General features: G+C 37.6%; 1 protein-coding gene across 2 annotated transcripts; it reads right to left on the bottom strand.

Annotated features, from left to right (window-relative positions):
• Nucleotides 1–1,988: 1,988 nt before the first annotated feature.
• Nucleotides 1,989–12,614, bottom strand: LOC110039791 (uncharacterized). 2 transcript variants are annotated; one of them, XM_089275744.1, is made up of 13 exons: nt 12,440–12,614; nt 12,233–12,306; nt 9,090–9,366; nt 8,463–8,540; nt 8,146–8,202; nt 7,100–7,207; nt 6,361–6,569; nt 5,418–5,656; nt 5,093–5,169; nt 4,662–4,763; nt 4,453–4,543; nt 3,360–3,560; nt 1,989–2,648 (listed from the first exon to the last, which is right to left on the bottom strand). In XM_089275744.1, the coding sequence occupies exons 1-13, from the start codon at nt 12,503–12,505 to the stop codon at nt 2,476–2,478; spliced, it is 1,752 nt and encodes a 583-aa protein (XP_089131870.1). In that variant the 5' UTR covers nt 12,506–12,614; the 3' UTR covers nt 1,989–2,475. The 2 variants fall into 2 exon arrangements, with proteins under 2 accessions (XP_089131870.1, XP_089131875.1); XM_089275749.1 differs by lacking the exon at nt 12,440–12,614 and adding an exon at nt 12,403–12,423.
• Between the last annotated feature and the right edge of the window lie 2,227 nt (nt 12,615–14,841).

A 14,841-nucleotide genomic window follows, 5' to 3' on the forward strand; every position in this document is an offset into this window, starting at 1 on the left:
TTAAAAGGATAATTTTAGATTTACATGGTGTAATTGCTGATTGAGGCAAGGTAGTTCTTACTACCTTGCCTCAATCAGCAATTGAGCCTCAATCAGCAATTGCCTCAATCAAGAACTACCTTGCCTCAATCAGCAATTACACCATGTAAATCTAAAATTATCCTTTTAATTTACACCTTTTCACGTTCTGTTGTTACTATTTGTCTTAATTAGCATTTTTGCCTACTTATTATTCAACTTGCTTTGTAATCATTCATTCAACTGAAGATGACAGAAGTTCTGTCGAAACATGTCTTTCAAACTTAAAAAAATTGGTCGTTTTCCTTAAAATATCTTACTTTTATTTTAACTTTTAATATTTATTTATGCAGGGCCCCACTGAACAGCACCTTATAGTGAAGTGGGCTCCCTGTTTAAATATTTTAAATATTATTTGTAACTAAAATTATTATTATTAAACTATTATTATTATTATTACTATTATTAATGAATCGAAATGAAGGCTTCGCAACTTTAACAAAAGCCATCTAAGAGGACATGTGGTTACTGGACAACGAATCACCACATTGGTGCAAAAAAGAGTTGCGGAGTTCTAGTTTTCTTGCAAGGTATTGTTTTAAAATTTGAGGGCATATATGTTCTCTGCATCATTGTGCGCAACATCAGGGACCTCACGATGCGAGGACCAGAACGGCAGTGACGAGGAAAACTTTCACGAATCTTGTCGTGTCACCCAAGACAAAATGTTTAATATGTGTATTTTTTGTATAGGACGGCGACGTCAATATCACTTTATTACACGAAATTTTCGCGACACATTAATTTGGCGATTTACAAAAAGTCGCGAAATTGAAGTGACGCGAATAATAAGTATCGCGAACAACTTGACGCGAAAATTAAGTGGCTCACATTACGTTACCGTTGACACATAGACCCGTCGTCGCGTTTTTATTAATTTTGACGTTATTGTACCTTTAATTAAGTCGGGTTACTAAATTCAAGGACATGTTAAAGTAATGTTGCTAAGGAAATAGATTGTGTTACTCAAAAACGCGAAGTTAAAGTGATTCAAAATGCAAAATTTTCACCAAAATATGCGCGCTTCCAAATCGCGAAATAAACGGGTCGCGAAAATTTCATGTAATAAGGTAAACTTGAACTTCATAAAAGGTTTTCACAAAAACAATGACATCTTTTAGAGATGGTAGAAATCTTCTCCTTTTAGGTTTAATTTAAGGTGGCTCAAAACAGTTTGCGGCACTTTCCAAGACGATGATTTTGATGGGTCGTTTACAAGCACTCTATCAGTTAATGATACAATCGTGGTATAAAAAACCTGCTCAGTCATTGCTAAACACGTTGTAATCATTTTCGTGACATAACTGTTACCATAGGAACAGTATGACCACCTAAAACACTCTTAATTTTTGCTTTAAGCGCGCGTATTTTCTTTGGGCTATTTTCTAAATGGTCTTAAATAGCCAAGCTAGTCGCTTAGAATCTTCGTTAGTTCTGATAAAACACGGTACAGTTCCATTGTTTTCACTACCGCATTTTAATGCAGAAGTGAACGATTGCTTTCAGTCTTTCGAGGAGGGTTTCATACCAGAGCTTGAAAAATGAAAAATAAGTGATAACACACAGTTCATAATTGCTAAAAGCGGTCGCGGTCGATCTCTTACGAGGGCATTTTCTTTTTCAAGGTGGCTCAAAAGAGTATAGGCTGGGGGGTTCAGAGCCACCTTAAATTTTCGAAATAACACCCGCCAGGGCTCGAACCCAGAACCCTTGATCAGTAGAACAGCCTGCTAACAATTAGGCTACCGCAACTTCCCCCTCCCCACAAAAAAAGCCAGGGACTGCGCCCCACTGAACACCTCGTAGTTTTTTGACAAGACTCTCCAAAGAATCTTATTCAGACATTCCGGTCCGTGACAACGGTAGAAACTATCGCCCAGTTAGCTTAAAGCAATGACATAAAGCAGAAGTAAAGAGCCAACATTTCGTTTTTGTGTGCCAAAAAAAAAAAGCAAACACAAAGTTTTACATTCGGCAACGCGATTAAAAATGTTCGCACCTGATAGCTACAAGTGGCAAGTTAATTCAGAACAACTAAAAAGCTCACAAGACAAGTGTAGTATAAATACAAAAGACCTTCACGTTGTAAATTAAAGAATCTTTACCGAGCTGGAAATATATTTCTATCTCGGGATCAAAACAGGTGAGAAGTAAAATCACATAATTATATCCTTATCTGTTAAAAATAATGATACCACAATCAACGTCACTGTGTTTTTAGCAGTCATTGTGCAGCTGAAAAACAGTTTCTGTAAATGTCTAAAGACCATGAATGCCCATGTTGCAAAACAACCTCATACATGAAGGTCTTAAAAATGTTCTTTGACTTTTGAAATCATTACTACTCAACATGCTGCAACACTTGATCCGCAAAACAGTTGATACTTGTCCTACATTTCAGTCAGGGCTTGATATATCCATATCACATGGTGATAAATCTTCCGTTGTATCATTATGAATCTCCATTGGCTCCGGTGTAAGATTGTCCATAGTTGTGTTATTCGCGACTGGAGTTTTTCCTTCAAGTGATGTTTGTCCTGTTAGATTTGTATTATCTTCGAGTTTCGCTTCTGCAAACAAAATAAGTTTTAATTAATCAGTTGCAATGAAGTGGAAAAATAAAGGACTTGGCGATGAAAATGATACAACTGAGCGGTTCAACATAATTATTTTTTCATGTCTCAACAGGCCTTCTTGACAACCAGGCCACCCGCCTCGTATAACTTGATTCAGTGCATTGTTTACCTTTGTATTGTATATTTTTTTAATGCTCTCGAGGTCAATCTTGGTTGATCTGACAAAAAATCGTTTTGTTGCCTTTGTTTTTTCTTGTCATGTTCAAGTTGAAGTGGAAACCCGATCGGAATTAACGCCTTTTACTGAAAAAGGTTCATAAAAGTGCTCACTTTCCGTCAACAGCGACCAAACTTTAGTCAAGGTCTAAATTCAAATTAAAATCCATGGCTTACCATAGCTACAAACCCTTAATAGGACATTCCCGAGTTACCTTGTGCCTCGGTTTCAAAACGAGTTCTCGACCAAACCCTTTCATATACTGTAAAGATGAGTTGGATTTTATGAAAATGAAAATGAACCTGTAGACAAAACACATTTTCATATTAATGGTTTCGCATCAAGACTCGTTTTGACACAGAGGCGAAAGGCATCTCGGAAATGGCCTATTTTGCACAGTTCTATCACACCAATTACTCGCTATTATACAATTTCTGATTCAGCGGACGCCACACATTGTGTATTATCAGTGGTAAATTGTGACTCACCGGTAGGGGAGACAGGATGATCACTGCCATTCTCTGTAGGGGTGGAGTGGGGTTCTGCGTTCTTCTCTCCTTTTATTTCGGGTTTATTCGAGACTTCCGCTTCAATGGCTTGCGTTCTTTCGTTGCCTTCCACAGACGAGAGATCACGAAAAGAACTTTCGTTATTTAAACTGACTGTCAGCGGTACGTTTGCAGTAGGTTCTGAAATTAAAAGCAAAAACCAAAACAAAACAGCTTTGTACAAACTGGCCCTGAGAAAACCAATACAAACTCTATATAAACACCAAAGTTCTTCTTTCTTACTCTGTAAAGATACCTGCGATTATCAAAGGGTATCTCTTTGGGGGTGCGGTATGTATATAGAAATGTTTCAGTTAAATAAAAGTTAAATGTTGAATGTTTATAGTGGCCAGTACGGTTAGGTACGAACCTAACTGGTTCTCAGGCATGCCACATAAACTGAAAGAAACAAATATTTCAAATAAACATAATAGGCTTAAAAACCCCAACTAGTTGGAAAAAGACCAGACAGCCATTTACAAGCAATGACCGTAGAGCTGAACCAGGGTCTACCGAGAAACAACTCCAGCTACCTGTAAGTGGTCAGAGCGGGACTTGAACTAGCGACCTCCAGGTCCCCAAACCCCTCGGCCACGCGGCTACTTGATAAAAAAAATAGAAATGTAGTGGATACTTTACACAGTAGCGTGAATGAACGACATGAGAATATCAAACGGCTTTGGCCCTTGAATCGGTAATTGTGAAGAAGTCCCGAAACTGACTGTCGGTAAGCTGTCGGCGGACAGGTTACCGACAAGCTACCGACAGACTTCTAACAGGCAAAACGTTTGCTGTAGAATAGACAGGAATAGAGTATTATACCAGATCAACAAAATGGTTTCAAAAACACGAAAACAATTATTAATACACCTCGTCACAAACTTACCAATCCATGGTCGGCATAGAAAGTATTGTGATCATGAAATCTTCTTCAAATACTTAATTTTATATCACATTGGTTACTGTGTAACTAACAGACAAGAAGGTCTAAAATTTAAACTGTATAAAGCAGATCGGCATTCAATTCACTCACCTGCTCCAGTAATTCGAAACAAAGACTTGAACTGTGTGTAAAGCTGACTCGCTTTCTCTCGCACTTTAGAATTCTGTTTGTAATTTCTTATCTGGAAGACGAAAATTAAAAAATGATAATGAGTATACAGAATTGCCTCAGACATTGCTAAAAAGGAAAAAAAACATGTTAAAGGGATCAATCAATGTATGGCACACTGAAGTACCTACCCTTTTGATGGTCTGAACTATTTCAGGGTTCTTTTTGATGATATCTGGGTTGATTTCCATATCTGAGATCTGAGTGATAATTTTTAAACATCTTGGAACGTCCTATGACAGGGTAAGACAAAAACAGTGAGGATCCAGAAAAGAGGTAATGAATGGAAGCAGTTTTAAATGCCGCTTTTAAGGACATTTCATTGCTGGAGAACTTTGCACTTCTCTTCACTCCACAAAAAACAAAAGCAACAGTAGGCCCTTGCAAATTTATACGAGTTGGTCATGATTCCTACCCACAAAGTACATACATGTAGGTTTTTATTATTACATCTTTATTATTACGAACACATGTAGCCCTCGTCAACACTCCATGCACGTGCTACTTATGGTTACCTCTCCCTAAGTTATAATGCACTAATTGAGTGTTAATAATTACTCACTGGGGCCTCGACAGTGAGGGACATCACAAGCTCATAATTCATTTTGTCCAATATCTCTTCCACGGTGGGTGGTGTAGCTAAAGGAAAGAAAAATGTATAAAAGGCATCATTCTTAGTACACTGTATGTACGCACAGTAAAAGAATCTTACATGCAGATGGAACTCACTCAACAAGAACAACACCACAGTCATGATTAAGCTTAAGACTATAATCATTATGAAAGTTGCAGGAAACAATTCTTGCAAAATTTACAGTATGGGTAAATAACGCATCCAGATACATGTATTACAGTGCTCTACGTTCAGAAACCCTTTTTCTACTAACACTTTCTTCTTTCCCTTTCCTTTCTTTCTTCCTCCTTCTGTTTTTCCCGTTCTGCTCTTTCCCTTGCCTTTTCTCGCTCCCTCTCTTGTCTGGCTCTCAACTTCTCCTTTTCTTTTTCTCGCTCTTGCTTTTCTCGTTTTTCGTTTTCTTTCTCCTGCAGTCTAGCTTTCTCAGCAGCGAGTTTTTCAGCTTTCCTCTGCTCAAGTTTCTCTTTTTTCTTCTTCTCCTTCAACATTGCTCTGAAACGGTGACAACAAAAAGTTCATGTACATGAAATGAATAACATTGTGTACAATGTTGACATTCAGAACACAGACTGAAACCAAACTTAGGATTAACTTCTTTACATGTATTTGGCAGAGTTTTACATGCACATCATGCATGTAAAACTGTGACCGAGGTAATGGCCAGTGTACTGGACTCCACATTCAAGAGGCCTGGTATCAGCCCCGCCTACAGCTGTAACTCACAGTGTTGTGTTCTTGTACTTCACTCCAATACAGTGAGTCCATCTCCACTAAGGAGGATAAATGTACCAACAAATTGATAATAGAAAGTGGAAGGTACAGAGTTGTATAAGATGGAACTATAACTACATCTATGTACAACATGCACATCATCTCCATGGAGACATCCAGGCCAGATGGGTGTCCAGGCATCCTGCGGACGGCCACTTATTAAAGAAAATCGTTTTGTTTTTCATAATTATGTTGGCTTATAAATTGTTTATTCGTGCAGGCCCTATAGCACATCTTGGATACCCACTTTTCAAATCCTGGCTAAAAGCCTGGAGACATCAATACTCCCACTCCCTTCATGCTATAGACTGAAACAAGACTTACATACTAGCGCTTCTAATGCTTCTGGCTCACATACACGTATTCCACACTTTACTGAACACAAAATTAAAGCACAATTTTATAAAGTAAGAACTCAAACCTACTTTTTTTCTTCTAGTTTTTGCAGCTTTTCTTGTTTTTTCCTTTCGGCTTCATCCTTCTTCTTTCTTTTTTCTTCATCTTTCGTTTTACTCTTTTCTTCCTCTACCTTCTTTTTCCCTTCTTCTTTTGGCTGCTGAGTCTTTGCCTTTTCTTCTGATTCCATTTTTGTTTTTGCTTTCTTGTTCTTTGGCTCGTCATTATCACTGACATCCTTTTAAGCATAATTAACACAACTACATAAAATGCAAATATAAAACAGCAAAAAAAATGTGCATGCATGTTCTCTGGTGTTTACCATTTGACTACAAATCCTCAGGTAATTCTGATCAGAAAGCAAACAGAACAGTAATTTTTTTCAGAAAATCAGTCTACATCTTCTATATCATAAAGTGTCCATTTAAAATCGGGTGGCTGGTACTGTAGGAACAGCTAAAAAATTCTGTACTATTCATTCTTTTCTCCTATTATTGTTCTCTGATCTTGAGAAGGAAAACAATAACTACAGTCATATGCCTGCAGAAATGGAATTACAGTGTACATGTACATGGTAAGTGCCATCTCCTTTGGTCGCTCGCTGATTTTAGCAAAACAATGACCATTACTGTATTCAACCATCATCCCACCTTGTTCTTTTTAGTCTAATGGTACTTTAAGTGCCTCTAATATTTGGTCAACAAAACAGGGAAAAGCCATCATAAATACAGTACATGTTAGGCATACACACTGAGTAGGGGTACTAACCTGATCTTCATCACTACTGCTGCTGCTGTCACTGACAGCCTTTGAAGACTTTCTTTTCTTTCCAGATTCTTTGGAAGGGAGTCTCTTCTTAGGAACAGGTTTGTATTCCTATAATGAAAACAGAGGATCAACCTTTATGACCTCATTAATTGATAATAATACACTTGACAAATACACAGGATTCTGATTGGTGCAGTTTTCATGTACAATGTAACACCACTGCAAATTTGTTGGGACTTTTGCAAATATTTTTGGAAAGTTTTGAAGAGTTTTGGAATACTACATGTAAACACACTGCAGCCTGCCTGAGGAAACTAGACAAAGACCTTAAATACATGTAAATTAGTACATGTAGTATGTTTGTTTTCAAGTGTTTTATTAACAAGTAATCAAATGATTTTTCTCATGCAATCAGGAATAAATAAGCACTTGTAAATTTTTAGACTACATGTACAAACTGCACTTGCCCTATGGGATTGTGCAATTTTGCTAGCCTTTGAAAAGTTTCCTTCTGCTTACAATTTATTCCAAATTTCAGGAGAATAATCATGTGATTACCTATACATATTATTATAACAAATACTATAGTTCAAATTATTCTGTCAAACAATGTTCTGTCCTGTCTAGCTGTGTTTCTACATGTACATTTGCAAGTTCTCAAAAATGTCTCTTGACTTTGTGTACAAGAGGTACAAAAGAGATGAACAGACATTTTCTATGAATACACACATGTGTTCAAGAATTAAAAAAACCGTACACTGCAGTGTACTTACAGATAAACAGCATAGGAATCAAGTGATAATTATCAATTATTATGATCACATTAAAGCCATGCAAACCACTGTTTGACTGGTATTACTGATAGCCATCCTAACAGGCTGGTATGTGTGGAAAATAAAATCTGTACATGTAGCTTGGAAATTATGTGTAAGTTCAAAATCATAGTATTTGTTGTGATTACCACACAGCAGTAAGTTACATTAACATTTTTACATGGCAAAGGTTGTCCATCCCCCCACGTTGCTGATTTACACGTATTCACTTACTTCTTCTTTGTCATCCTCTGAGCTTTCTTCATCTGGTGTTTCCTCAAAAGAACTTTCCTGCAAGAGACAACATCGAACATTCTTGGTGCTAATTAACAAGCCCAAGGTATCTACATCTCATGTAGGTACAAATAATAAAAGAAGTGCAGCAAAATCAACTATAACTCAAAGAAAACCGGGGTCAGTTGTCTACTTGTTTTACTAGATGCTGCAAAGGGTAGAAGACGCTAAACATTCCCTAAATTTTTAATAGTAAAATAAAAAAAGTAAATTAAAGTAAGTTGCAGTGTCTACGGCTTAGTAATAATAACAATGACCTGATCTGGAGACTCAGACTTGGTTGGTTTTTTGCGTTGTGTTTGTTTCTTCTTTCCCTCCTCTGTTACTGATTCTTTCTATTGAACAACATACATGTACATGTATTAACAACTTACATAAAGGTATTAATAATAACATTAGCAGCTGTGTCTTAGTCATTTCAAAATTGCATCCGAGATGTACATGTATATTACCAGGTCTACATGTAGGAGTAGCACAAAAAGAGTTTTATGTTAAATATACCAACAACATATGTACAAAAAGGCACTGACAGACCAAACACGACTTACGTACGTACATACATACATACATACATACATACATACATACATACATACATACATACATACATACATACATACATACATACACTGTACTTAATTCGTCCCAAAAGGACTTTTTGGAATAAAGATAGAACTAATAATAATCAGAGAGCTAATCAAGTATAAATATCTAACAAATTTTGACTGGCAAGGCTGCAGATGTCCATGGGGAATGTTTTTTGGCTCTGTTATTTCTGAATAAGGCTGTTACCACAGTACTGGAAACAATTAACACCATGGATATGCTGGGCTTGAAGAACAGCCCATGAAAATCAGTCAATAAGTTAAGTCTGGACTCCACACCTGTTTAGACGGTTTGCCAACTTCCTCATCCTCACTCTCTTTATTTGATCCTTCGTCTCGCAACTTCTCTTCTTCAGCTGACTCGTCCTCTTCATCATCCTCGTCTTCGTCCTCGTCCTCTTCCTCTTCCTGTCCTCTCATCCCCCACTTAACTTTTGGATTCTCCACAATTTCCACTAATGCTTCCTTGAAACCTCTTCTTGATCGATTTGAGTTTTTCAAAAATTTCTCTTTGTTTTTTTCATACGGAAACAGATCTTTGGCTTGCATAACAGCTCTAGAAGTAATTAAGGAAAAAGATTTGTTTATGCCTAGAACTGTACAACAGGGTTATGTACTGTGTTAGATCAACATTATGAACTGTATAACTTGTCAACTTAATGCATTTATGGGAGGTACAGTACATTTATGATTCTTTGCTGGACACTGCTACATCTTAAGGACATAAAACTAAAAAATAGCTCATGTCAAATTATAAATACGACATTACAGAGTAGCACCTATTGAAAAAATTGTCACAAGGATGATGCAAATGAGCATGAAAAGAGACAGAAGGCATGTCTATAGTTAATCAATTAAATAATCCTTAGTGTAGATGAAACTGCATTTAGACACTTTCAAGTTACAACATTTGTTGTTTCTGACTTGTATACGTATTATTTTGAAGCCTGCCAAGGTAGAAATTGTTCACTCCCTTTTGCGAATTCCTTTGTTGAGGATTTTACGAGACCAAAAACCGTATGGGAGCCTTTTCAACTTTGTTCACAGGTCACTGCACCAGAAAAGCATCATGGGTACACCACTTTTCACAGGCAATGCTTTTCAATGGGCGTGATTCTGTAATGAACTGAAAAGGAAGTATAATGTAACAAAAGTCCTTAAACTCGTGCCAGAGAATACAAAACAAATACTCTGTGCATGCTCAGAAAATCAGGTCCGGCCAGAGCTCTCGATCCCTGCCGCAGGCCAGAAAGATCGTGGGCTCTGGGGACGAGAATGCGATCCATTGGCATACATGATGTGCATTTATTCAATACTGAGCTTGCAATGCATTATAGGGTGATTTTAAAATATGGCTGTTTTCCATTGTTTTGTGAGCGGAAAGAGACTTTGTTGCTGTGTTTTGGCCCATATTTCTCATGTTAAAAGCAAAACAGGACCAGAGTAGCTGTTGTTTTCCGTTTAATTTATTGTGTGAATGATTACTTGACCGATTTCATGAGAAGATTGAAGTCATCAGACAGATTAGATGGAGATAAAAACTCCATGTTTAGGCACCCACTCGGGTTCCTTGAACAACACTTTAGTTGCCTGTACTCGTAACTTAGGCACCTCAGGTGCCTGGGTGCCCGTTAGGCAGCAGCCTTGCTAAGACCCCCTCTGAATCTCAAAAACCAAGACCTAAGATCCCCTTCGAATGTCAAAAACTAAGACTAAAAATTTTGCACTGGCGACCAGAATTTCACAGCTGGTCGCCAGTGGGCGATTAACTATTTCAAGCCACGATAATTACACAAACTTTGATTTTCAGCCAAATCGATTAAAATAAAATTCAAAGCCGCCCGCCAATTGGTCACGTATTTTTTACCTTTCCGCTGCTTTTGAAGTATAAAACCGATTTTCCTGTTATTATAAATCTACCAGAATGTTTCACAGCTACGATCAGTGCGAAGCTTCGCCGCCATGTTTTTCCAGTGGTTTCCCATAACATACGTATTGTGGGCGCAGAAGGCCACGTGCGTCCTTCCGCCATGAACATTTATTCACGCGATGTGGTGTCCAACGATGTCCTTAACTCTTTCCGTAATTTATTACAAAGTGGAGACAGAACATCCGCGAAGAAATTAGTGGAAGATTTCGATATTCAACATGGCGATCCATCGATCGTCTTGACAGAATGCGAAAGGAAAGATCGTTTTGCACATAGAGCAAAGAACCAAACGGCAGTTTTCAGTTGGGTACATTTCTTCTCCAAAAGGTAGAGACAGGAGAAGGTATAAAATTGACTTGAAACATTTGGCAGTCGCACGAAACTGTGTATATGGCCGACATTTGATTCGTTCGTCGTGGGTTTTCAGTGGTAGATGTAAAAATAATCAGCGTGTTTGTATTTAATCTTATCGTTAGCGGAAAAATTGCCATCATTGGGGCCCCTAATGCATTCTCTTCGTTCCGATTCTTAAAAGAAAAATTGGCGAGCAGAATTTTCCATCTGGCGACCAAAAATTTTGGTTTGTGTTTCGCTGCGAAGGAAAAATTTTATTGACAATTTTTGGCGACCACATTTTTCCATATGGCGACTGAAAAAAAAATTTCAGTCGCCAGTTGGCACCCACCTGAAAAAATTAATTTCGGACCCTGCTTTTAAGTATAATTTTTCATTTGTCAGTAGGAAAAAATTTCAGTCTTCCACGTGCCAACAAGTTGTGTACTTCAATGTCTCGATTCTAGAGATATGTGGGAATTTGGGAGTGTCAGCTGTTCATTTAGCTGTTTTTCAGTTTAAACTATGGAAATGTGTCAAAAGTTGATCATAAAAACGAGGATAAAACGGTAAAATTAGTCCACAATCCTTAGGAAGGTATCTTAATTGGATCAGTACAAGAAAGCTCAACATGAAACGGCAAGTTGAGCTTTGCGATCATGTGATTAAAAAAAGCATATGATTTGTGAATCATTGCAGAGATTTTTCTGAGGAGGGGAAGCATCTTTCTGGGCAAGTGAAATTACATCAGGCGAGTGCATTTTGAGAGTCACTTGCATGAATGGTGAGTGCTGTCAAAATTTAGTTTCCAACACTGTAATCATTAAAAAATTCTCTCAAATTGTTGTCAGCTGCTACTGCAAAGCCTCAAGAAATTTTGACAGAATTTTTAAAAATCAATTGCATTCTAACTGTGATACAAATATCCAACACAGTGTACAGCTGTATCAAGACCTCTTGACCCACCTACAGTCAACAACGGGTTACAGCGTCTGGCTGTAGAGTTGTACAAGATTGCATACACAAGATTGTAAAATGATCTCCAAAACAAATAAAAACAAAACATAATAAAATAATACATCTTACCAAACAAGACTACAAACAAGATTCCAGCCAGAATATTGTTAGCTAAACTTGTTCAGTAGTGTAAGTAACTTACGTTTCGTGTGTTCCAAAGAAAAAAATTGGAAATTTCTTGGGTGGAATCTTCTCTTCTGGTGCAGGAAGATCAATCTAAGTAAACACAACAAAACCACAAAAGAAATCATAAACTCTTCGAGCTTCAACTCAACTTAAACATAAGTTCAGCGACGAGAAATAAGCCCTCACTTTCATCTGATTTGATTTCAAAATATCTCGTGCTTACCCGCGCAGGCCAATGCGGATAACCTCGCATCTTTGCCCAGATTAAGTCACCTGGTGAAAAAGACATTTTAAGACTGTCTTAAAGCAAAGGCTTGGAAGTTTTAACCGAATTTATGTCGCAAAAAGGCAAGTGCAGTCTAAGGCACTGCATGTAAAATACAAGCTGGACGTGCATATGTAACCAAGCCTTAAAGAAATGGCGGAAAGAATTTCGTCCCAGATCTCTCGGTGCTTGTAAGTATAAACCGGCCTGGACTCCTGAACTTTTGGAAATGTGCGTGAAGGACGGACGATGTCGATGACACGATATATTTGCGCATGTGTGCCGAAATATCTAAAAACTGGTCAGCGTAAAACGAAGACTGCGGACCGGGGGTAAAATGCAGACTGACCGTAAAATGCAGACTGCAGACTGTATACTTTTTAAAATGAATCGTGTTACCACGTTGAGAGAGGTCAACCGGAGCGTTATTTAGGCTAACCTAAGAGATATTCAGGTTAACCAGAGTGATATTCAGTCTAACGGGAGTGATATTCAGTCTAACCGGAGTGATATTCAGTCTAGCCGGAGTGATATTAAGTCTAAGCGGAGCGATATTCAGTCTAACCGAAGGGATATTCAATCTAACGGGAGTGATATTCAGTCTAACCAGAGTGATATTCAATCTAACGGGAGTGATATTCAGTCTAACCAGAGTGATATTTAGTCTAACCAGAGTGATATTCAATCTAACGGGAGTGATATTCAGTCTAACCAGAGTGATATTCAGTCTAACCAGAGTGATATTCAATCTAACGGGAGTGATATTCAATCTAACGGGAGTGATATTCAGTCTAACCAGAGTGATATTCAATCTAACCGGAGTGATATTCAGTCTAACCGGAGCGATATTCAGTTTAACCGGGGTGCAGACTTTCATTGTGATTAGCCTGAATAACCCTGGTTAAGGTTAGAAGCCGATAATGGTTTAACACGACATATACTTAAAAAGTTCGCAGAGTCTGCAGTTTTCATTTTACCCCTGGTCTGCAGTCTGCAGTCTGTGTTCTACACTGACCGATATAAGTAAAGCTAATTTTGTCAGATTGGTTGCCTCCTGTACAATAACAAAGAAAGTTTGGAAATTGAAAGGTGTAATGTATAAATACTAGGGCAAGTTCCATATATCAGTATTCTAACATGGCATCGCGGCTTTCAGGACAAACTCCCACATTTGGTGTTGTTTTCTTTGTATCCAAGTCTCTTTGGGAAATTGAGGGACAAAAGAAACTTTGCAAATTTACAATTTTGACCCGAAAGCCTCGGAGCCATGTTAGAATATTGATATAATAAACGTGGCGTATTGCTCAGGGTTTGTCAAACAAAGCTATATTATCGCTCTGAACCATCAAGTTACCTTAGAAAACTTTTTAACAGAAAAACTGTTCAAAACAGAGACGATTCTTTGGATGGTAGGCGTCGATACACATTCCGGTCCATTGCCAATGCAACTGAATTTACTCTGTCAAGAAAACTACCACACAAATCTGGTCTTGTCGATTACTTTCCTATATAAACATTAACAACAACAACAACAACAACAACAACAATAATAATAATAATATATTAATATTTGTATAGTGCCTTTTCTACAAGATTCAAAGGCGTTGCTTACACTAATGAAACATAAAATATAAAATTAATGTTACTTATAAAATAGCACATCATAAGTTATAAGCTCAAATAAAAAGGAGAGTCTTAAGCTTGAGTTGGCGTTTAAAAATCTCTACGGTACTACTTAATTTAACATCTTGTGTTAGTTCATTCCAAAGTTCAGGAGCAACAAACGGAAAAGGCCCGTTTACCATAGCTTAGGAGTTCAGATTAAAACGATGTTAGCTTTTCAGTATTTGTGGTGAACACCTTTAATTTTGCGTGTATGTTGGGTTATAGGCACCTGCCGAAACTGCGTACCCGATTCCTCTCTAACGTGAACAAGTCGTGCAAATAGTAGACATTTAATTTCTCTGATTCAATAAGATTCTCTAAGGCACTTTGTCACACACTGTCTTTGAAAAGAGTTGCCTTAGAACAGTTCTGAACGCTTAAGCCTAGTTTCTACTTTGAGATCGAAGCAAAAATTCCGTTTTTATCATGAAGGAACCTCCTTTGCCAAGTATTCTATTCATAATGGTAATTGAACTGAGTGGAGTGCAATTTGGTCTGAAATCATACGCGTGATTTCACAAGTATGATTTCAGACCAAAATTGCACTCCACTCAGTTCAATTGCCACTTTATTAGATCCATTTTGAAATCGCACAATTTTATCGCCTTAAATTTTAGATTTTTGGTGTATTGTTCCAGTAGCCGGTTTGTTAAAAAAAGCGGAACCGGAAACGCCTTTACGTCCAATTTAGTATG

The sequence above is a fragment of the Orbicella faveolata genome, unplaced genomic scaffold, assembly GCF_042242905.1.
Source record: "Orbicella faveolata isolate gen_17 unplaced genomic scaffold, um_ofav_v1 contig_1, whole genome shotgun sequence".
NCBI lineage: Eukaryota > Metazoa > Cnidaria > Anthozoa > Scleractinia > Merulinidae > Orbicella > Orbicella faveolata.